General features: G+C 47.6%; 1 protein-coding gene across 3 annotated transcripts in view; it reads left to right on the top strand.

Annotated features, from left to right (window-relative positions):
* Positions 1-24,091, top strand: part of CYP39A1 (cytochrome P450 family 39 subfamily A member 1) — a 133,786-nt gene that overhangs the window by 85,589 nt on the left and 24,106 nt on the right. The window contains exon 11 of one of the 3 annotated variants that reach the window (XM_073625249.1): positions 11,706-11,793. The exons of 1 other annotated variant lie outside the window; for it this stretch is intronic. In XM_073625249.1, coding sequence (XP_073481350.1) covers positions 11,706-11,793 — 88 coding nt within the window. Of the gene's footprint in view, positions 1-11,303; positions 11,505-11,705; positions 11,794-24,091 lie in introns of those variants that run through there. One more of the 3 variants, XM_073625250.1, reaches the window with a different exon arrangement.

The following is a 24,091-nucleotide window of genomic DNA, read 5'->3' as shown; positions in this document are numbered from 1 at the left end:
TTTGTCAGATATAAGTTTAAAGTAGACCAAAAATAAAATCCTAATAAAGTTCTAACATGATAATGTCATTTTAAAAAGCTGTTTTCACTGCCAGAGCCATTTTTGTATTTTTTTGCACTCGTTTAAAAAAAAAATAATTTTAGGCCAGAAGATTACATAAAAACCCCAAACATTATTAATTCTCTGAAAGAAGCCACCCTAGAGAAAAAAATAGTGGTAGTTCCAGTTTTTTATGTCACTTGATATTACTGCAAAGGTCTAGGAAAAGCTCAATTTCAGTAAAGAAAACACACTAAAGTGAATTTTAGGGCAAACAAACGCCAAAAACTACCCACATTTTTGGTAAAAAATAAAAGACGAGTTTGCATCGAGTAAATAGATACCCAACATGTCAAACCTTAAATTTGTGTACGCATGTGAAATGGTGACAAATTTCAGTACCCTATATTTTCTATAGGCGATGCTTCAAAAGCCCCCCTCAGTTTAGTGTTACTGAGGAGGTCTTGTGCTATAATTATTGCGCGGCGATATGTAACATCAATGGTTTCACATGTAGGCGGCCAGACGCGTGCGTTTACATTCATATGTGTGTAAATTTGGGGGTCCTCGAAAAAATTTTGGCGGGTTGTTATGTGCTTGGGTGTAATTTTTTTTTTTTTTTTTTTGCTGTAATGATTTTTAGGTGACAGGTTTAATGAGACATGCAGGGGCTGGCCTGGAAGGACACGGGGAGGCTGACCTGATAGTGATGTCATGCACGTTGCTTTCCAGGGTCACAGCAAGTAGGGGAAGAGCACTCTTCTCCCTCCATTCCACCCGCCGGCACCCACCATGTCAGTCCTGGTGGGTGCTTGCGCAGGGGAGGGGAGGTGGTAGTTTCGCCGGTACTGGGGGAGTGTGGATGCTATCGGGTGGCAGCACAGGAGTCTGCCTGTCTTGCGCAGGGGAGGGGGGGTGGTAGTTGCGCCAGTACTGGGGGAGTGTGGACACTATCGGGCGGCAGCGCAGGAGTCTGCCTGTCTGTTTTACACACATACCGGTGGCTGCAGCTGGATTGTGTGTGAAACCCCTCGCTGTCACTTATACGCATCTGGCAGCGAAAGGGTTAAAGCTGAAGCCCTGGATAAGCAAATACTGTTTAAATACAAGAGTCCTGTGTATTCTTCCTTGAATCTTGGTGTGCTCTGTGTTTTTCTTCCAGATCTGTTCAGTAATCCAGTGTGAGACTTTCCCTCTGTGCAGCTTCCTAAAATAAAGACCGCTCACTGCTGGTCTCTCTCCTTGTGCAGGGTGACTGGTCTTGTCTCCGCCCACTCCTGTTGTTTGGCACAAGCTGCCTGTAGTGGGTGGAACTACTAGATCCCTCCCACAGCTCTGTTCTGTGTACAAGTTATATGCAGCAGAGTCGTTATGTTTGCACTGCTTTTACAAGGTGATAACTGGGTTTGCAAAAGTATCTGGTGCAAATATAGTGCACTTTATTAAGGACAACCCAAAACATAAAATAAACAAAGCCTTATTTTTGTTGAATCAAAAACATAAAGATATAAACGGTCATACACCGGCCATATAGTAATAAACATCCAATATTGCTCTCAGTAATATCACTGTGTATTCATTCGTGGCAAAGAGTATATCAACATATTCATCCACTACATGTGAAAATGTTTCCACATGCCCCGGTGCATTTCAAGGCTTTCTCTTCCTCAGGGGCGATATGTTGAACATAAATTTAGAAATAAACATAATGCGAAAAATGAACTAAAATGCACCAATCTGTCTGCACCAGCATAGATCCTAGAGGCACTTACTGTAGAGTGATTTTAAAGTCTTGTTTTCTTTTTGTTTAAAAAACAAAAACAAACGTGTTATACTTACCTGCTCTGTGCAGTGGTTTTGCACAGAGCAGCACATATCCTCCTCTTCTCGGGTCCCTCAATGGCACTCCTGGCCCCTCCCTCCTGTTGAGTTCCCCCACATGGAGGCACCCGACCTGAGCCGCTGCTCTGTGTGTCCCTTCAGACACGGAGCCGTGGCTCGGCCTAGCCCCCTCTCTCTCCTCATTGGCTCACTGACTTTGATTGACAGCAATGGAAGGCAATGGTGCACCGCTGCTGTCTCAGCCAATGAGGAGGGAGAGTCCCGGACAGCCAAGCCACTCGTGCAACATCGCTGGATCGAGATGGGGCTCAGGTAAGTATTAGGGGGCTGAGGGGGGAGCTGCACACAGAAGGTGCATAGAATGCATTAAGATAAAAAACCTTCTGACTTTAGAACCACTTTAACTGTCCCCCCACCCCCCCAGTGTGGTATAGGATTGCCTGATGAAGGAGCACGCATGCTCTGAACGCGAACTCTGCCCGCTCCACCCCCAACCCGGATGTGACAACACCGGCCAGCTCTGTGTGTACCCGAGTGTCTAGGAAGCGATGGGAGCCATCGGCACCGCCGAAACCAATGGCTGCCCACACCTACATCGTAGTATGTCCCCCCATTGAGCGGATGAACTCTTATTTTACCACATGCATTGATGTACCTGCAACACTGTGAGATGCTTAATTTTTACTTGCCAATAAACGTTTTAGTACTGCTGCACTTAGATGACGCTGCTCTTCTCTTCTTTTCCCCCCAGTGTGGTGAGCTGTGGGCAGCCATGCCGCAGGAGTGTTCCCCTTGCCTGTTATGTAAGGTGCCTCTAACTGGCTGAATATTTGTTCTTGGTCTAAAGCTGGCCATATACTGTTCATCGGGACCCGGGCACGGCATTGAGAGGTGCGCCGCAGCTGGTACTGATCCTCCTGCAGCAGCTGAAAGTCCGCCTCTACCTCCTGCAAGCATTCAGCTGCTGCAGGAGGAAAATACAGGGAGCAGTATGTACTTGTTTAAACCGACCCAGCTGCTGCACCTGTTTCTGCCCCTTCAGCTGACGCCCCCCTCCGCTCCTCTGCCCCCCCCTTCTCTGGTCCCCCCACAGCGCTCACCTTCTCTCCCTGGCTAGTTGTGCAGTGCGGGCTGAATAATGACAATATCCTCAGCACGGAGAAGCTCATCGTACAATCCGGAAGACAGCCGCACAAGGTTGTGACATAACCTTCCCTGGCACTCATTCTCCTGGTCTTTCCTTCCCCGCTCTCCATCCTGTCTGCTGCCACGGGGAATCTAGATAAAGAGCGGGGAAGGGAAGACCAGGAGAACGAGTGCCAGAGAAGGGTATGTCACAACCTTGTGTGGCTGTCTTCCGGATCGTATGCTAAGCTTCTCCGTGCTGAGGATAATGTTCATATTCAGCCCGCACTGCACAACTAGCCAGGGAGAGGAGGTGAGCGCTGCGGGGAAACCAGAGAAGGGGGGGGCAGAGGAGCACAGTAGGGACCAGAGGAGCATGGGAGGGGGGAGGGGGGGGGCAGAGGAGTTTGGAGGACCAGAGGAGCAAGGGGGGAACCACCGAAGCACGGGAGGACCAAAGGAACATGGGGGGACCATTGGAGCAGGGGGGACCAGAGGAGCACTAGGGCAAAGGAGTTTGGGGTGGACCAGAGGAACACAGCGGGGCCAGAGGAGCAGGGAGGAACCAGAGGAGCAAGGGGGTAACCAGAGGAGAACATGATGACAGAGGAGCATGGGGGAGACCAGAGGAGCACAGGGGGAGGGGACAGACAACTGACTCAACAGCTATGGCCTGGGATTTTCCCACTTTCCTGCCTAATCCCCCTGTCTATTGTATTAGCTGCCCTGCTTGCATCATCTTTCACACGGGCGGGCGGACTTTGCCTGCAGATCCACCTGCTCAGCAGAGCTGAGCAGGCGGATGACAGGTCTGTGTCCACTCAACCTATGCAGAGCGGACACAGACACAGCCCACTTTCCTCTATGGGCAGTTGGATGTAAAAGGACTGCCTATCCGTTTACATCCAACTGTTATCCGATCAACCGGATGGATGGGGAACAGATTCCCTATCTGTCTATCTTTAGCAGATAGGATCGGTTTGGATGTTGGCGGGTATCAATGGACACATGTCCATTTAAATGCACCACTCCATAGAGGGCAGTGGAGGGTCTGCCTAAAAAACTGACAGGCAGACCCGAACGGTCCAACCGTGTGAAAGAGTCCTTACACTGCCAAATTGCTGAATGCTGGAGAAGTCACTATCCATGGGCGTAGTAGCATCAGGGGTCGCAATGGCAACACAACTTATGCACTTGATTATTTGCCCCGGGTGAAAGAATGTCTAGCTTCGCCACTGCATCCCACGATTAAAAAATTGAAGGAGCCGGGCAGAAAATTGTCAGACGAACAACAGACATGTACAACTAGATGTAGGCGTTGTACTGATATTTTGACAGCTGTCGTGGCCAGCTGTCCAAATGCATTATCCACAAGGGAAGATGTGTCTGTGTAACATAAATGGAGGGATCTGTTAGATTTCCATTAAAATCTATATGTGTATGGCCAGCAGTAGAATTCAAGAGGACAAATAGACAACAGAGACTTCAGAAACTTTGCTGCCACAAGGGAGCCAGCTTTACATTCAAGGATTGTGGCTTTCAGGCCATGCTGGTATGTTCAACAAGATTCCAGTAAAATGAAGCCGCTTCATTCCCTTCTTTGTCTTGCCTGGCCATAATATTTATTATGAAGATATGCAGGCATGCACGAATGACATTAAAAAAAGAAACCTTGATGCATTTCGCACAAAGGCCAAGTAAACATATCTCTCTCCGTACCTGATATCTTTAAAAAAAACTGCCCAGGGATTGGTGAGCTGATGTTTCTGTATTTAACATATATATTAAAAAAAAAAAAAAAAAAAAGAAAGATTCTGCGCAGTTCTTATGCCCGAACATAGATTTATTGTGTAAAATGTATGCACAGGCAAACCGATATCAGCAGAGGAACCTTGACGCATTTCACCCAAAATGCTTATTTTGTGAATTTGGACTTTATGATTAAAGTGATTGTAAAGGTTTGTTTTTTCTTAAAATAACAAACATGTCATACCTGCTCTGTGCAGGGGTTTTGCACAGAGCAGCCTAGATCCTCTTCTTCTGGGGTCCCCCGGCGGCGCTCCTGGCTCCTTCTCTTTGGTGAGTGCCCCCACGGTGAACCGCTTTCCATGGGGGGGCACTCTTGCGGCGTGCTCCCGTGTCCTGCTGCTGTGTCCATTGACACAGACAGCAGAACTCGGCTCTGCCCCCCGGCCCCCATGTCACTGGATTTGATTGACAGCAGTGGGAGCCAATGGCTCCTGCTGCTATCAATCTATCCAGTGAGGACCCGAGACAGCGGCTGGAGCTGCTGGGCTCGTTCTTAACGCTGGAAAGATTGGGTTCAGGTAAGAAAAAGGGGGGCTCTGGGGGGCAGCTGCAGCACAAAAAGCTTTTCACCTTAATGCATAGAATGTATTTAGTCAAGTTGGAGTTAGGATTAGGCTTAGGGGTTAATATTAGGGTTAGGGGTTGGAGTTAGGGTTATTTTATTTATTTATGTATTATTTTTAATTTTTTTCCACAAATAATTTTATCGAAATAAAACAGGTAAATGAGAAAAGGAAAAACGACCCAGAGGGCCTAAGCCAATGATGTGCAGATTATACATAGTGCACAAATTCCAAAAATGTCTTGCAAAGTAATTTAACGATTACAGAAACAGCCTATGAACAGGAATGGATACTCGGTAACCGGACATAGAAACCATAGAAAATGCAGGAGCTAGCCCCCCCACCCTGAATAGAAGGGATTAACCTAAAGAGGAGCATCATGTAATGAGCCGGAGTCCTAAAGCTATTTATGTATTTTTTATTATTTATTTATTTTTATTTAATTATTGCATTTGAGCAGAAAAACGCTCAGAAACATGTGACGAAACACGCTAAAACACTCGAAAAATGCGCAAATCAAGCATTTCCATGCATGTTCTATGGAGCATAAATTTTTAAAAAACACACCAATTAGCCCGATTCAAGCTACAAAAAAAGCTACAGAATTTTTTTAAACTTCAGGCATTTGTAGTGGACATGTGAACCATCTCTGTAGAGAATAATTGATTTTTCTCTCCTCCAGAGAATGGGGCCTTAAAGCGATTGTAAAGTCTCCTTATAAAAAAAATAACAAACATGTCATTCTTACCTGCTCTGTTGCATTGGTTTTGCACGGGGCAGCCCCGATCCTCCTCTTCTCAGGTCCCTCTTTCGTTGTCCAGGTCTAGTATTGAGTGGCTGCCCTTCTGCTCCGTAACCACCGGAAGTCGCTTGCTCGCCATTGCTGCCATTCACAGATTACCTTGTTTTTTGTTTTTTCTTCAATGAATACAAAAGCATTTTCTGATTGGACAAGGTGATTGTGACATCACTGCCTCACTTCTCCACCTCATCCAATTAGAGAATGCCTTGTATTTATTGACACTACAATACAAGGCTTTCTCTGAATCGTGGCAGTGCTGAGTGAGCGACCTACTATTCCCCCCCCCCACCCACCCACCCACCTCATGGATACTATGCACCAGGGCAGCTACTCCGCACTGGACCTGGAAGACTTATGGTGTCACCAATTTAGCGGTGACTACTACAGTGATTTGCAGCTCCTACAGGGATCAGGTATGAATTACGCATGCATACACCCATGTAACCCCATTTGTATAAAATTCTAAATTTTAACCACAACATACAAGGCCATCCACAACATCACCAACAGCTACATCACCAACCTCATCGGCAGATATCGCCCAAATCGTCCCCTCCGCTCCTCCTAGGACTTCCTGCTCTCTAGCTCCCTTGTTACCTCCTCTCGTGCTCACCTCCAGGACTTCTCCAGAGCCTCTCCCATCCTCTGGAACGCCCTGCCCCAGTATGTCCAGTCAGCTCTTACCCTGTCCGCTTTAGGCGATTCTTGGAAAAACACTTATTCAGGGAAGCCTACCCCACCTCCACCGAAGAATTGTACTTGAGTTCCCTCCATCAGATCATCCCCTCCAGCCACTACCTTTTCTACCACCTTCCTCTCCCTTTAGATTGTAAGCTCCATGAGCAGGGCCCTCCTATTCCTTCTGTATTGAACTGTATTGTAAATTGTACTGTCCTTCTTTTATTGTAAAGTGCTGCGTAAACTGTTGCCGCTATATAAATCCTGTATACTAATAATAATGTAACCATGCTTTAAAAAATAATATCTAAAAACCTCAAACTTCAGCCTTCATTTTCTAACTATTCTTTTTTGATGGAGTGTCATTCATTTGCTATGACTTACTTCATTCCTGGGCTGAGGATGCAAAGAGGTGTCTAACTTTGTAGCTCTATCAGCATACAGTATACATAACAATATGGCAGTTCTTTTTATTTAACTTTAAGGCAGCAGAGTCTAAATCTGAATTCCCCTTTAATTGTCCTGGTCTTGTTGCTGAGCATTCACTTGTACAGTTTTGGGAAATACTTGTAGCCAAGCCAGATATCAAACTCATAATATAATCTTATATCCGTTATAGCATACACGGCATTTGAACCATCTGTGTTGCTAATTAAATGGCTTGTTTCCACCTTTAATTACTAGAAAGGATTACAATGGACATTTTTTTGATGTTGGCAGAACGGTGGGTACACAATGTGTGTGTCCAGGGAGAAGCCATCCTGTTCTGTGTAGTTTCAGTATTTCATTGCATTGAAAAAGCTGCTGAAGCTACAGAGGAATTAAGAGATGGGGAACAGAAGAAAGAATTCACAGGGGATAGAGGAAAGAAGAGACGAGAAAAGAATGGGAAGGATGAGAGAAAAAAGAGATGCAGGAGAGACTAGCGGGCAGAAAAAAAAGAAGACACAGGAATCCCTGTAACAAATCCTACTGCTCTTATATACACGATCATCCAGAAAAGAGTTAAATACATTCCAGAATATCTCCCACATTTTCACACAGTCTGTTTCTTTTTTAAGCTTCAGTCTGGTCCTGAAAGGCTGGAGGTCACTTTATCTCTTGGGAATCATGCAGACTGAAGAGACTGTCTGACTTTTTTTATCTCTGTGTGTAGTGGATGCTGTAGTATTAAAACACAACAAGCCTCCTGTACCAGTAGACTAGCCCTGAACATGCCGACAGTAGACTTGTTCTGGACTTGCCAACTGGCCCTGGACGAGCCAACAGAAGACTAGTTCTGGACATGCCAAATGGCCCTGGACGTGCCACACGTAGGCTGGCCCTGGATGAGCCAACAGACTAGTTCTGGACATGCCAACTGGCCCTGGACGTTCCACCAGTAGAAGGTTACAACCAAAACGAAGTATTTTTTTCATTTATATAGCCCTGGCCCTGAACGTGCCACACATAGGCTGACCTTGGACATGCCAACAGTAGACTAGCCCTGGACATGCCAACAGTAAACTTGTTCTGGACATGCCAACTGGCCCTGGACATGGCACCGGTAAGCTGGCCCTGGATGTGGCACCGGTAAGCTGGCCCTGGATGTGGCACCGGTAAGCTGGCCCTGGCCGTGCCACTGGTAGGCTGGCCCTGGACATGCCACCGGTAGGCTGGCCATGGATGTGCCAACAGTAGACTAGTTCTGGACATGCCACCAGTAGACTAGTTCTGGAAATGCCAACTGGCCCTGGACGTGCCACTGGTAGGCTGGCCCTGGACGTGCCACCAGTGGGCTGGCCCTGGACGAGCCACAGGTAGGTTGGCCCTGGACAAGCCACAGGTAGGTTGGCCCTGGACATGCCACCGAAAGTCTGGCCCTTGACGTGCCACACGTAGGGTGGCCCTGGATTTGCCAATGGTAGACTAGTTCTGGATATGCCAACTGGCCCTGGACGTGGACGTGGCACCGGTAGGCTGGCCCTGGATATGCCACCTGTAGGCTGGCCCTGGACGCACCACCCGTAGGCTTGCCCTGGACTGCCACCAGTAGAAGGTTATAACAGAAACTAAGAAAAAACGTCTTTTTTTGTTTATATAAAAAAAAAAAAAAAAAAACAGTGGTGAATAAATACCTATAAAAGAAAGCTCTATCTGTCTCAAAAATGACAAAAATTTCATTTGGGTACAGTGTTGCATAACCGAGTAATTGTCATTTAAAGTGTGACAGCGCTGGGCAGGAAAGGGGTGAAAGTGTCCATTATTGAGGTGATTAAAGCGCAGTTTTTTTATCTCTGCTCTGCATTTAGACCGTATAATACACATACAGTAGTGTGTCCATTGTAAAGAATTGGTTATTTATTGCCTAGAGTTCCTTCCAGTCTTGAGAAACTGATATGTGTGTGGCCAATAATGGCAGCCAAGGTGAAGATGTGCCAAGGTGAGGACTGGGACTACTGATATTTTTATGGCCAGACAAGTCTTTAGGCCAGCCAGAGTGCTGGAGCCATGTCTCCCTACTTTGCGAAGAGGGACACCATTTAGCGTGGGGGTCGGCAACCTACAGCCCGTGAGCCGCACCCGGCCTGCCGCTGCTAAATGACCGACCCGTCAGTGCACGTGATGAATTCATGTGCCTCGGTCCGCAGACATTTTAACCCCTTCACATGGACCATACCGTTTTTTTAGAGCCAGCGGTTGTCTTTCTTGGGATAACAACCGATGCAGCTAAGAAGCTGTTATCCCAAGCAGCGGGAGGGGACGTACTCTCCCCCCCCCCACTGCCTTCCGCGGCTCGCCCAGGCTCTCCCATCCCACCGGTAGGCTAGAGCGACTAGCCGGCATGTCCGCCGGCTGGCCAGAGACCCAGGCAAAGCCAGAATCGGTTCTGATCGGGTCTCGGATCTAGTAACCCGAAAGTGATGTCATGACATCACTTTCGGTTTACAAAAGACTTAAAGGCGCCAAATTTTTAAAAATTACAGCATTCAAAACAGCCATACTGTACTTGGAGTTTTGAATGCTTTTAAGAGCAAAGGAGGGATTTGGGGTCTTATAGACCACAGATCCCTGCATAAAGAGTACCTGTCACAGGGGATGTTTACATTCTTTCTGACAGCATTAAAAGTGATCAGAATTTTTTTTTTACAAAGGGACAGTGCAAAAATTTAAAAAATAATAAAATTAACACAGCTAGGGGGGCTGTGTAATATGCAGAGGGGGGCTGGGTAGGAGGGGGGGTTGTGTGATGTGCAGGGGGGGCTATGTAATGTTAGGGATCCAGAGGTGTGGGGCTGTGTAATGTAAAGGGGTCCAGAGGTATAGAGGCTGTGTGATGTAAAGGGGTCCAGAGGAGCAGGAGGCTGTGTAATGAAAAGGGGGCCAGAGGTGCGGGAGCTGTGTAATGAAAAGGGGGCCAGAGGTGCGGGAGCTGTGTAATGTAAAGGGGTCCAGAGGTGCGGGGGCTGTGTAATGTTGTCTTCATTTATTAGCAGGTGAATGCGGCCCTTCATGCATTCACATACATTGACTCAGGCCCTTCAAGTGGAGTTCCACCCAAAAGTGGAACTTCCGCTCATTATACTCCTTCCCCCCTCTGGTGCCATATCTGGCACCTTTCGGTGGGAGGGGGGACAGGATACCTGTCTTTCACTGGTATCCTGTCTCCACTTTCGGGAGCCTCAGCCGCGGATATTTGCGTCACCGCTCGGGCTCCCTCCTCCTTCCCCGGCCACCGGACCAGTGAAAGAGAGAAGCGGAGCCTCGCGCATCCGCAGTAGGGTTCCCGGCAGGAACCCGTAAGGCTACACTAACGGGTTCCCTTACTCGCAATGGAGGCAGTATCACCCGTCAGCTGATGGAAACATCATCTGTGGTGCCGACATCGCTGGACACCAGGACAGGTAAGTGCCCAATTATTAAAAGTCAGCAGCTGCAGTATGTGTAGCTGCTGGCTTTTAATTTTTGCAGCGGTGGGCAGACCTCCGCTTTAAGTGGAAAAAGGTTGCTGACCCCTGATTAAGCGCAAGGTATATAGACAAAGGACACATTCCCAAACTTATAAGTGCATTTCATTCCCCACTCCTTATTCATTATACTGGCTTTACGAAATAACAAATGTGTTGCATTGGTGAGATTTCCCTATACTTCCTGTCCTGTAAACAAAACAGGAGGTGAGAGGAAATCTCTACAAAGTGGGGGAAATTCCCTCTTGGACTGTTGGCCCTATTGAAAAGCTCTCAGCGGAACAAATAGAGCGAGTGAGTCTACTTCTTGGTGACACAGATGGCAATAAACTTGACAGAGGTTCTAACCCCTATTTGCCTTAAAGTGGTACTAAAGTCTAAATGTTTTTTTAACTTAATGCATTCTCTGCATTAAGGTACAAATGCCTTGTCCCTAAACACTTACCTGGCTCCATGTCTTCAGCTCCAGCACCACTCACCTTACTTCCTGTTTCACAGGAGAAACTTACGGTAGCCCAGTCATAGGCAGTCGGTCAAGCTCATGTGAGAAGAAAATGGAGGCATGGCTACCGGCGCTGTGTGTGTCTATAGACGCACACAGCCCGGGTGAGGACAATATACGCACGGGTGCCTCTTTAGCACCCAGCTTACTACAGGAGACATCTGATGAAGGGAGGAGCTGACGGTGCTGGCAGGGGACTGCCAGAAGAGGAGGAAATTGACTTTTCAATGCACAGAGCAGGTAACTATTACCTTTTTTATTATTTGTAGCCTTTAGTATCACTTAAATTTTCAAAACCTAAGCTCACATTGTTTTCTTGTTTCTTTTTTAATTGTAGACTTTAATTACACATTGTTATCAATAGGCAAGCTTACATTGTTTTTGTATTTTTAATGCAGGTGGTTTGCCTTGATGGAAATTCATATGTTGGTGGTTTTATTCCTCTACAAATATGAGTTCCAGTTACTGGATCCACTTCCCAAACAGGTACGTGTTTCTATTGTTTATGTGACTTGTGATGTTAGTGGTTGTAAAGGCTCAAGGTTTTTTACCTTCGGGCATTCTGTGTGCAACCCCCCCCCCCCCCCCTCCCCTAATGCGACCTGCATTGCTTTACATTTAGTGGAGTCCAGAGGAGACATGCAGGGTCTTTTAGAAAATATAGGGTACTAAAATTTGTTTTCATTTCACGGGCACATGCAAATTTTAATGTTTGACATGTTGGGTATCTATTTCCTCGGTGCAATCTCATCTTTTATATTTTACAAAAAAATTGGGTAGCTTATTGCATGCGTTTGCCCTAAAATTCACTTTAGTGTGTTTTTTTAACTGAAATTTTGCATTCCTAGACTTTTGCGGTAATATCAAGTGACATAAAAAAATTGGAACTGCCACTATTTTCTTTTCAAGGGGGGGTCTGCTTTCGGAAAATATATAACGTTTGTGTTTTTTTGTAGTCTTCGGGCCTTAAAGCGGAGTTCCACCCAAAAGTGGAACTTCCGCTCATTGTACTCCTTCCCCCCTCTGGTGCCATATTTGGCACCTTTCGTGGGAGGGGGGACAGGATACCTGTCTTTCACACTTCTGGGAGCCTCAGCTGTGGGTATTGACGTATTGACGTCACCGCCCAGGCTCCCTCCTCCTCCTTCCCCGGCCGCCGGGCCACTAGGAGAGAGGAGCGAAGCGGCATGCACAGCAGGGTTCCCGGCGTGAAGCCAGAAGGCTTCACTGCCGGGTTCACTTAGTCGCAATGGAGGCGGCAGCACCCGACAGCTGATGGAAACATCAGCTGCAGTGCCGACATCGCTGAACTCCAGGACAGGTAAGTGTCTGATTTAATAAAAGCAGAGGCTCGCCCATGGCTGCAAAAAATTAATGGCTTTTAATGTTTTGCAGCGGTGGGCGGACCTCCGCTTTTTATGATTTTATGTGATATGTGCAAAAAAAAAATATGCAAACATGGCTCTGGCAGCGAAAGGGTTAAATGTGTGGGCACCATTACCTTCTAAACGGATGGTCTTTTCTGAATCATAACCTTTTAGATTGTAAGCTCTAATGAGCAGGGCCCTCTGATTCCTCTTGTACCAAACTGTAATGTAACTGTAATGTCTGCCTTCATTTTGTTAAGCGCTGCGCAAACTGTTGGCGCTATATAAATCCTGTATAATAATAACCTACTGCTCCCAGGTCCTGCCTTAATTAAAAAAGGAGCAGCAGGTGCACGTGACCTCACATCCTGTAAGTGGATTTGTTTTTTTACTCCACCGAGAGTTTTCCGGGAAATAATTAAAATGCCCCTTGCAGTAGGGTTCCCCCTTAACCCTTAACCCTTGCTTCTGCAGGCTCCCTCCTCTCTGCATGACCAGTCGCTTCTCTTTAGCAGGCAGTCACACCCTGACATCATTGCATACAACCCAGGGCCAACAGCCCTGCATTGTAAGTGAGGACACCAAAGTCTCATCCACAACAAAAGAGCTGAAGGGAAGAGGTGAGTGCTGGTTGCCTGGGGAGTGAGGTACAAGGTAAGTAAAAATAAAATTAAACATTGCGTTTAGCTCCTGTTCACATTGACTGTGGCTTTAAAATTGTGCTACTTCATCTGAAATCACCCGATTTCAAAGACGCATGTCAGCACCACTTCGGGTGTGACTTGGAAGACATCTGTGCGGCTTCATGCACAGATGTCTATGCAAGTCTCATGCGAAATCGCCAAAAGCAGTGCAGGAACTACTTTTTCAAATCAGTGTGGCACGGCAAAGTCGGCATCACACCGATTTGAACAGAACGATTGCCAGCAATGGGCTGCGACTTGTCATGCGATTTGATCTGTAAAATGTAAACGGGGGCTAAAAGCTACTGTAGGCAAAAAGTGTATTTAACCTTTGCAGTGTAGGGGGTGTTGCCCCACTGCAAGGAAAGTTTTCATTTTCCCCCAGCGTTCAGCTTTAATTCTCCCATCTGCACTGTGTACAGCAGCTTATTGTCACATAGTTTATTTCGGCTCTCAGGTACAAAATGATATGTGGCTCGCCGGGCATTTCGTTAATTTAATCAGCCCACAGAGGCAGTGGAAAGTCCAGGTCACCCCTGAGCTCGGCAGTGTGATGTGATGCCGACCATGGCCTGGCATACCTGTCATTGTTGTGTCATGATTCACAGTATGAAAGGGGAAAGTGAGTGTTGAGAGCTGGGCGTGTGCTGGATTCATTCCACCGCCATGAAAGAATGATGACCTTCACTGGTATTGCTAGCGTTTTCCTATCATGTAACATTGTGTGTGGGAGAAAAAATACCAACTGCACACAATACCTGGCTGTAGCAGTCTACCTAACAGAAGACTAATGGTGGGTATCCTAGAGCTTTCCAGGGTTGGGCATCGTTTCCTAAGCCATAATTAGGGTTGTAAGTAAGTGAAAAAGTGCAGAGCTGCTTTTTTTCTAGGGAACATTTATAAATGGTAATAGTAAAGATTTATCTTTTGTCTGGAATTCCTGGAAAAAAAGCAATGTACGTCCTGGTATGTGACTGTGCCTAGGCACGCCTCATAGCTGTATATCTGCAGTATGAGATCTAAGGCATTGCTGCCTCTGACTGCTAGTCTTAGAAGGTATGCAGGGAGTTTTGGTCATGTCATTACTGTTCTGCTCACTGAGCTCCTTGCTGGAGGCTTGGACATGAGGAAGCAAAGCCCTGCCTTTACCAGTATGGCAGCCTCCACACACTGTGGAGTCATAAAGCAGAAAAAGGCATTGCAGAACAATACTATGGAATCAATCAGCTGCAGGGTGACCACAGGCAATACTGGTGACTAGTCTTTTGCCCTCTGCCTGCCGTTTTGTGTACAGCCTCCAGGGTTCAGTGCCACTTTAACCACTTCAATACTGGGCATTTTCACCCCTTCTCTGCCCAGGCCGATTATCAACTTTCAGCGCTGTTACATTTTGAATCACAATTGCGCGGTCATGCAGCACTGTACACATATGAAAATTTTATTTCCTCCCCCCACAAATAGAGCTTTCTTTTGGTGGTATTTGATCACCACTGGGTTTTTTAATTAATTTTGCACTACAAATAACAAAAGACCCCAAAAAGAAAAAAAAAGTCTGTCTTCATTTTTGTTATAAAATTTTGTAAATAAGTACGTTTTCTCCTTCACTGATGGGCACTGATGAGGTAACACTAAAATACAGCACTGATATGTAGCACTGATGGGCTCTGATAGGCAGCACAGATAAGGGAAAATGATGGGCATTGATAGATGGCACTGATAGGCAGCACTGTTGAGGCACTGGTGGGCACTGATTGGCATCATAGGTGGGCACAGATTGATACCACTGGTGGGCATCACTGATGGGTCTGCACTGATCATCAATGCACTGATTATCAGCGCAGACACCCCCCCCCCCCGCTATTTATCGTCCTCTATTCGTTTTTTGCCCTCTACTCGTGCCTTGTCAGTGGCAGTGTCACAGGCTTTTTACCAAGGTCGGAGATGTGGTGTGTCTGAGCGACACACCGCACCACCGATCGCAGCCCTGTGAGCCCCCAGGGGCACGCACGAGCGGCTTATCCTGCTGGACGTCATATGATGCCCAGTCAGGATAACTGACTCCCCCTCGGCTGTCATTCATCTATAGGCAGGGTGGGAAGGAGTTAAAGCCATTCAAGAAATCAATGTCCGGGGCAGCAGGGTAAGTGGGATGCACCAAGCCTTGGGACTTGGAGTTCCCGAAATGCGTTGGCTTTATTCTGTTGTCATTTTATGGCACTCTCATCCTTTTTCTACATTCTCAGGCGGCGAGAGTCAATGGAATGTAGAAAGTAGGCTTTGCATATATATTATATAACAGCACATTCTAGCAGTAGTGTCTACCTAAATAATTGCATGACACGAGAGGCAGAGCTTGTACAATAGGACACTCTCAGCCAAGTGTGCCTAGGACACCATGATGTTTAAATATGGCTCAGCCTGCAACTTATGATGTGGACATGCATAGTTAAACTTGGCTGCATTCAATTCAGGTTAGATGAAGCAGTGTGTGTGTGTGTGTGTGAGATGAAGCAGTGTGTGTGTGTGTGTGTGTGTATACAGTTGTGCTCATAAGTTTTCGTACCCTGGCCGAATTTATGATTTCTTGGCCATTTTTCAGAGAATATGAATGATAACACAAAAAACTTTTCTTTCACTCATGGTTAGTGTTTGGCTAAAGTCATTTATTATCAATCAACTGTGTTTACTCTTTTTAAATCATAATGACAACAGAAACTAGCCAAATGATCCTGATCAAAAGTTTACATACCCTGGTGATTTTGGCTTGATAACATGCACACAAATTGACACAAAGGGGTGAATGGCTAATAAAGGTAACCATCCTCACCTGTGATCTGTTTGCTTGTAATTAGTGTGTGTGTATAAAAGGTCATTGAGTTTCTGGACTCCTGACATACCCTTGCATCTTTCATCCAGTGCTGCACTGACGTTTCTGGATTCTGAGTCATGGGGAAAGCAAAAGAATTGTCAAAGGATGTGCGGGAAAAGGTAGTTGAACTGTATAAAACAGAAAAGGGATATAAAAAGATATCCAAGGAATTGAGAATGCCAATCAGCAGTGTTCAAACTCTAATCAAGAAGTAGAAAATGAGGGGTTCTGTTAAAACCAAACCAGGGTCAGGTAGACCAACTAAAATTTCAGCCACAACTGCCAGGAAAATTGTTCGGGATGCAAAGAAAAACCCACAAATAACTTCAGGTGAAATACAGGACTCTCTGAAAACATGTGGTGTGGCTGTTTCAAGATGCACAATAAGGAGGCACTTGAAGAAAGATGGGCTGCATGGTCGAGTCGCCAGAAGAAAGCCATAACTATGCAAATCCCACAAAGTATCCCGTTTACAATACGACAAACAGCACAGAGACAAGCCTCAAACCTTCTGGCACAAAGTCATTTGTAGTAACAAGACCAAAATCAAGCTTTTTGGCCACAACCATAAAAGGTACACCATTCCTACTGTGAAACACGGAGGTGGATCGCTGATATTTTGGGGATATGTGAGCTACAAAGGCACAGGCTGTCCTTTCCCAGTCAAAGCCTTGTACGGGGAAACGCTTCGGGTGGAGCTACAGGTCTTGATGTCACCACGCACCAGCTGGCTGGCTTGAGCCGCGGCTGGTTTTAATACACTAAATACCGTTTTCTTTGGATGTCAGTGCCTCCGATTTTTTTTAAGAATAAACACCTTTTAATTCGAGTACTGCACCATGAAGCCTCTTCTTTCAATTTCATAATACATCCCACCGTGGAGTTTGCCTTGCTAAAGGCTCTTTGAGGAATATTGCAGCAGAGGAAAGCCGCTACAGGTGGAGGGAACCCGCTATTGGAAGAGCCTGTGGATACATCTTGTTTTTTGGCCAAGTGATCCTTCCTGTGTGTGCCTATCCGATCTCTATAATTTGAGATCCATCACATCTGGTAAGAGGCGCTGTTTTACTTACTTTGTTTGATGAACAGAAAAATCTATGTTCCTATGAGAAGTTCATCCTGTTTGTTTGCATTGGGTCAAGCCCTTTTGGAACTATACAGTTTATTATTGTTTTTATTAATCACTGCACGTCACAGCACATTAATCACAGCACATGTTTGCATTCATATATGCTTTTATTGGTTGCGCGTTTTATTTGTTGTACACAAACATTCCCATAGACACACTCCTAAACCTTGTGGACAGCCTTCTCAGAAGAGTTGAAGCTGTTATAGCTGCAAAGGGTGGGCCAACTCAATATTGAACCCTATGGACTAAGACTGGGATGCATTAAAGTTCATGTACAAAAGGCAGGCGTTCCAACACTTTTGGTAATAGTGTGTGTGTGTGTGTGTGTGTGTGTGTGTATATATGTATATGTGTGTGTATATATATATATATATATATATATATATATATATATATATATATATACACATACACCTCTCAAAATCAAAGTACTCTCCAAAACAATTCCTTCATCTGCTTTTCTCTACAAAAAGGACGGCACTATATATTTCTTTAGGCATCATCCAGGCTTTTCTGTACAAAAGGACGGCACTATATTATTTTAGGCATCAATCATCCAGGTTCAGGATCATTATCTATTGGCTCAGACACAATCATGACACAGTCATGTAATCATGTAAATCCCGAAGCTTTGTGTTCTCAAATGTCTGACACAGATCAGTCACTGCTGCAGTCTCTCACCTTGTAATGTGCTGTATAGTTACAATGTTGCAGTCTGATCACTGGGGAGAGGAAACTAAGAAAATGCTTCCTCCTGTCTACAGATGACTGATGACATCAGTCACTTAAGTTATTGAGCAAGGTCATTGTATAGTGCTCAATGTTGTAAATCTATACAGTAGATGTATATATATTTACAAAACACTCAAGCACTGCTATTTAATGATGATATATATATAATCTCATACTCTTGCTGTATATCACCAGGCATCTGTTTATGCAGACTTGTTACTGAAAAGTCTACCTTAAAGTAGAATTCCAGCCAAAGTCTAAAAAGTCTTAAAAAAGTTCCCTCCCTCCTCCTAACACCTACTAACTAACCTGTGTAAAAAAAGATGTATATAGTTACCTTTTTTTCAGTCCGTTCCGGTTCTGTAACATGATTCAGCTCCCCTGTGTCAGACAGCGTGGCTGCAGGGAAGAGGAGAGATCACCACCAATGGCTGCACCATGGGAGCCTATGGGTAACATCATCACTTCCGGGTTACCCAGCCGTTGTCCGGCACGCTCTCTGTTCCTTTGCAGACACAGAGGATCATGTGACCAGAACGAGCTGAGAACAAATATATACATTTTTTTTTACAGATTAGTTGGTATAGGTGTTAGGATATATTGTCTTCTACAGCAGCATACCTGAGGTCTATTAGACCACAAAACAAGTGTTTATTGTGGATTTTTAAGTGACCATCGTGTTGGACCCCATTACAGTATCCTGAATTGGGAGTCATCCACCAGGACCCCAAGCATTGGAAAATGAATCTAGAGATATAGAGGAGTAAATCTGCAGCTCTGGAATTCTGGAACAGCAGAACACGACTGTCTGGCAGAATTCAGGCATGTGTTCAGATAAGAGTGGAGATTTCCAGGAACAGGAATGTTGAACTCAAATGACACAAAGTGCCAAATTGAACAAGATAAATCTGTGCTGTGACCTTCCCTATCCTCTGGCTTTACATCTTTCCGAGTCACAAACTGAGAACAAGTATGCGGCAGTATGAGAGAATGTAAGTCAGACTCTGGATCTACATCTGGGTCAGTGGCTCAAAATATTAAAGCCTATGAATCAGATTGATGTTGGGTAAGTTAGCAGAAGGAGATCAACAATGGCAGCCCATGTATTCCTTTAAAGTAGATGTAACTCTAACTTAGGGCTCCCAAAACTTTCCAACAAAATGCCAACGTCGCACTGTTTGGGTGCTGAAATGTAATCAGCAAGGGTAAAAAAATGCCCAGCTTCCGAGGTCAGTAGGAATAAAAAAAAGAACCTGTGTTGGTGGTAAGTGGGAGTGAAAATCCCACTGCATTGTTAGTCACTGATAGTAATAAATGCCCCTGTGTCAGTGGTCAATAGAGTATTAAAATCTGCTATGTAAGTGGTCAATGAAGTTTTAAATACCCCTATGACAGTGGACAATGGAGTATTAAATGCCCCTGTGTCAGTAGTCAATAAGGTATTAAAAACCCCTGTGTCAGTGGTTAATGGAGTATTAAATGCCTGTGTGTCAGTGTCAGAGGGGAACAGTGCTACTGTTTTGCAGTGGTGGCCCTGGGTCAGTGGTCTGTGGGAGGAACGGTGCTCCTGTGTTAGAGGGAGGAACGGTGCTTCTGTGTTAGTGGGAGGAACGGTGCTCCTGTGTTAGTGGGAGGAACGGTGCTCCTGGGTTAGTCGGAGGAACGGTGCTCCTGGGTTAGTGGGAGGAACGGTGCTCCTGGGTTAGTGGGAGGAACGGTGCTCCTGGGTTAGTGGGAGGAACGGTGCTCCTGGGTTAGTGGGAGGAACGGTGCTCCTGGGTTAGTGGGAGGAACGGTGCTCCTGGGTTAGTGGGAGGAACGGTGCTCCTGGGTTAGTGGGAGGAACGGTGCTCCTGTGTTAGTGGGAGGAACGGTGCTCCTGGGTTAGTGGGAGGAACGGTGCTCCTGTGTTAGCGGGAGGAACGGTGCTCCTGTGTTAGCGGGAGGAACGGTGCTCCTGTGTTAGCGGGAGGAACGGTGCTCCTGTGTTAGCGGGAGGAACGGTGCTCCTGTGTTAGCGGGAGGAACGGTGCTCCTGTGTTAGCGGGAGGAACGGTGCTCCTGTGTTAGCGGGAGGAACGGTGCTCCTGTGTTAGCGGGAGGAACGGTGCTTCTGTGTTAGCGGGAGGAACGGTGCTTCTGTGTTAGCGGGAGGAACGGTGCTTCTGTGTTAGCGGGAGGAACGTTGCTTCTGTGTTAGCGGGAGGAACGTTGCTTCTGTGTTAGCGGGAGGAACGGTGCTCCTGTGTTAGCGGGAGGAACGGTGCTTCTGTGTTAGTGGGAGGAATGGTGCTCCTGTGTTAGTTGTCAATTTGAGAAATGATGCCCTTGTTTCAATAGTCATTGGAAAGAATGATGTGCCTTGTGTCAGTGGTCAGTGGAGGGAAAGGTTGCCTGCGTCTGTGCTTAGTGAGAGGAATGGTACTCTGTGTCAGTGGGAGGAATGATGCCCCATGTGTCAGTGGTGAGTGGGAGGAATGGCCATGTGCCCAGTGGGAGGAATGTTACCCCTGTTTCAGTGGTCAGTGGAAGGAATTGTCTCCTGTTTCAATGGTTAGTGAGGAATGGTCCTCTGTGTCAGTGGTAGGAATGATGCCCCTGTGTCAGTGGTCACTGGGAGTAATGATGCCCTTGTGGTCAGTGGGAGGAATGGCCCTGTGTTTTAATGTGCTAATGGTCAGGATGTCCCTATGTCTGTGGTCAATGGGAGGAATGGTGTCCCTGTGTCAATGGGAGGAATGATGTCCCTGTGTCAATGGGAGGAATGATGTCCCTGTGTCAGTGGGAAGAATGGTGTACCTGTGTCAGTGGGAGGAATGGTGTCCCTGTGTCAGTGGGAAGGATGGTGCCCCTGTGTCAGTGGGAGGAATTGCCCTCTGTGTCAGTGGGAAGAATGGTGTCCCTGTGTCAGTGGGAGGAATGGTGTCCCTGTGTCAGTGGGAACGATGGTGCCCCTGTGTCAGTGGGAAGGATGGTGCCCCTGTGTCAGTGGGAACGATGGTGCCCCTGTGTCAGTGGGAACGATGGTGCCCCTGTGTCAGTGGGAACGATGGTGCCCCTGTGTCAGTGGGAACGATGGTGTCCCAGTGTCAGTGGGAACGATGGTGTCCCAGTGTCAGTGGGAACGATGGTGTCCCAGTGTCAGTGGGAACGATGGTGTCCCAGTGTCAGTGGGAACGATGGTGTCCCAGTGTCAGTGGGAACGATGGTGTCCCCGTGTCAGTGGGAGGAATGGTGTCCCCGTGTCAGTGGGAGGAATGGTGTCCCCGTGTCAGTGGGAGGAATGGTGTCCCCGTGTCAGTGGGAAGGATGGTGTCCCCGTGTCAGTGGGAAGGATGGTGTCCCCGTGTCAGTGGGAAGGATGGTGTCCCCGTGTCAGTGGGAGGAATGGTGTCCCCGTGTCAGTGGGAGGAATGGTGTCCCCGTGTCAGTGGGAGGAATGGTGTCCCCGTGTCAGTGGGAGGAATGGTGTCCCCGTGTCAGTGGGAGGAATGGTGTCCCCGTGTCAGTGGGAGGAATGGTGTCCCTGTGTCAATGGGAAGAATGGTGTTGATGGGTCAGTGGTAAGTGTGCGAATGGCCCTCTGTGCCTAGTGGTTAGTGGGAGGAATGGTGTCCCTGTGTCAGGGGGAAGAATGGTGTCCCTGTGTCAGGGGGAAGGATGGTGTCCCTGTGTCAGGGGGAAGGATGGTGTCCCTGTGTCAGGGGGAAGAATGGTGTCCCTGTGTCAGTGGGAAGAATGGTGCCCCTGTGTCAGTGGGGGGAATGGTGTCCCTGTGTCAGTGGGAGGAATGGTGTCCCTGTGTCAGTGGGAGGAATGGTGTCCCTGTGTCAGTGGGAGGAATGGTGTCCTGTGTCAGTGGGGGCAATGGTGTCCCTGTGTCAGTGGGAGGAATGGTGTCACTGTGTCAGTGGGAGGAATGGTGTCCCTGTGTCAGTGGGAGGAATGGTGTCCCTGTGTCAGTGGGAGGAATGGTGTCCCTGTGTCAGTGGGAGGAATGGTGTCCCTGTGTCAGTGGGAACGATGGTGTCCCTGTGTCAGTGGGAACGATGGTGTCCCTGTGTCAGTGGGAACGATGGTGTCCCTGTGTCAGTGGGAACGATGGTGTCCCTGTGTTAGTGGGAACGATGGTGTCCCTGTGTCAATGGGAGGAACAGTGCTTCTGTGTTAGTGGGAGGAATGGTGCTCCTGTGTTAGTTGTCAATTTGAGAAATGATGCCCTTGTTTCAATAGTCATTGGAAAGAATGATGTGCCTTGTGTCAGTGGTCAGTGGAGGGAAAGGTTGCCTGAGTCTGTGCTTAGTGAGAGGAATGGTACTCTGTGTCAGTGGGAGGAATGATGCCCCATGTGTCAGTGGTGAGTGGGAGGAATGGCCATGTGCCCAGTGGGAGGAATGTTACCCCTGTTTCAGTGGTCAGTGGAAGGAATTGTCTCCTGTTTCAATGGTTAGTGAGGAATGGTCCTCTGTGTCAGTGGTAGGAATGATGCCCCTGTGTCAGTGGTCACTGGGAGTAATGATGCCCTTGTGGTCAGTGGGAGGAATGGCCCTGTGTTTTAATGTGCTAATGGTCAGGATGTCCCTATGTCTGTGGTCAATGGGAGGAATGGTGTCCCTGTGTCAATGGGAGGAATGATCCTCTGTGTCAGTGGGAAGAATGGTGTACCTGTGTCAGTGGGAGGAATGGTGTCCCTGTGTCAGTGGGAAGGATGGTGCCCCTGTGTCAGTGGGAGGAATTGCCCTCTGTGTCAGTGGGAAGAATGGTGTCCCTGTGTCAGTGGGAGGAATGGTGTTCCTGTGTCAGTGGGAACGATGGTTTCCCTGTGTCAGTGGGAAGAATGGTGTCCCTGTGTCAGTGGGAACGATGGTGTCCCTGTGTCAGTGGGAACGATGGTGTCCCTGTGTCAGTGGGAACGATGGTGTCCCTGTGTCAGTGGGAACGATGGTGTCCCCGTGTCAGTGGGAACGATGGTGTCCCCGTGTCAGTGGGAACGATGGTGTCCCCGTGTCAGTGGGAACGATGGTGTCCCCGTGTCAGTGGGAACGATGGTGTCCCCGTGTCAGTGGGAGGAATGGTGTCCCCGTGTCAGTGGGAAGGATGGTGTCCCCGTGTCAGTGGGAAGGATGGTGTCCCCGTGTCAGTGGGAGGAATGGTGTCCCCGTGTCAGTGGGAGGAATGGTGTCCCCGTGTCAGTGGGAGGAATGGTGTCCCCGTGTCAGTGGGAGGAATGGTGTCCCCGTGTCAGTGGGAGGAATGGTGTCCCCGTGTCAGTGGGAGGAATGGTGTCCCCGTGTCAGTGGGAGGAATGGTGTCCCCGTGTCAGTGGGAGGAGTGGTGTTCCCGTGTCAGTGGGAGGAATGGTGTCCCTGTGTCAATGGGAAGAATGGTGTCAATGGGTCAGTGGTAAGTGTGCGAATGGCCCTCTGTGCCTAGTGGTTAGTGGGAGGAATGGTGTCCCTGTGTCAGGGGGAAGGATGGTGTCCCTGTGTCAGGGGGAAGGATGGTGTCCCTGTGTCAGAGGGAAGGATGGTGTCCCTGTGTCAGAGGGAAGGATGGTGTCCCTGTGTCAGAGGGAAGGATGGTGTCCCTGTGTCAGGGGGAAGGATGGTGTCCCTGTGTCAGGGGGAAGAATGGTGTCCCTGTGTCAGTGGGGGGAATGGTGTCCCTGTGTCAGTGGGAGGAATGGTGTCCCTGTGTCAGTGGGAGGAATGGTGTCCCTGTGTCAGTGGGAGGAATGGTGTCCCTGTGTCAGTGGGAGGAATGGTGTCCCTGTGTCAGTGGGAGGAATGGTGTCCCTGTGTCAGTGGGAGGAATGGTGTCCCTGTGTCAGTGGGAGGAATGGTGTCCCTGTGTCAGTGGGAGGAATGGTGACCTGTGTCAGTGGGAGGAATGGTGTCCCTGTGTCAGTGGGAGGAATGGTGTCCCTGTGTCAGTGGGAGGAATGGTGTCCCTGTGTCAGTGGGAGGAATGGTGTCCCTGTGTCAGTGGAAGGAATGGTGTCCCT

This window comes from Aquarana catesbeiana, linkage group LG04 (genome assembly GCF_042186555.1).
Source record: "Aquarana catesbeiana isolate 2022-GZ linkage group LG04, ASM4218655v1, whole genome shotgun sequence".
Taxonomy (NCBI): Eukaryota; Metazoa; Chordata; class Amphibia; order Anura; family Ranidae; genus Aquarana; species Aquarana catesbeiana.
The sequence above is the reverse complement of the archived record's forward strand: the minus strand, read 5'-3'. Positions and strand labels throughout refer to the sequence as shown.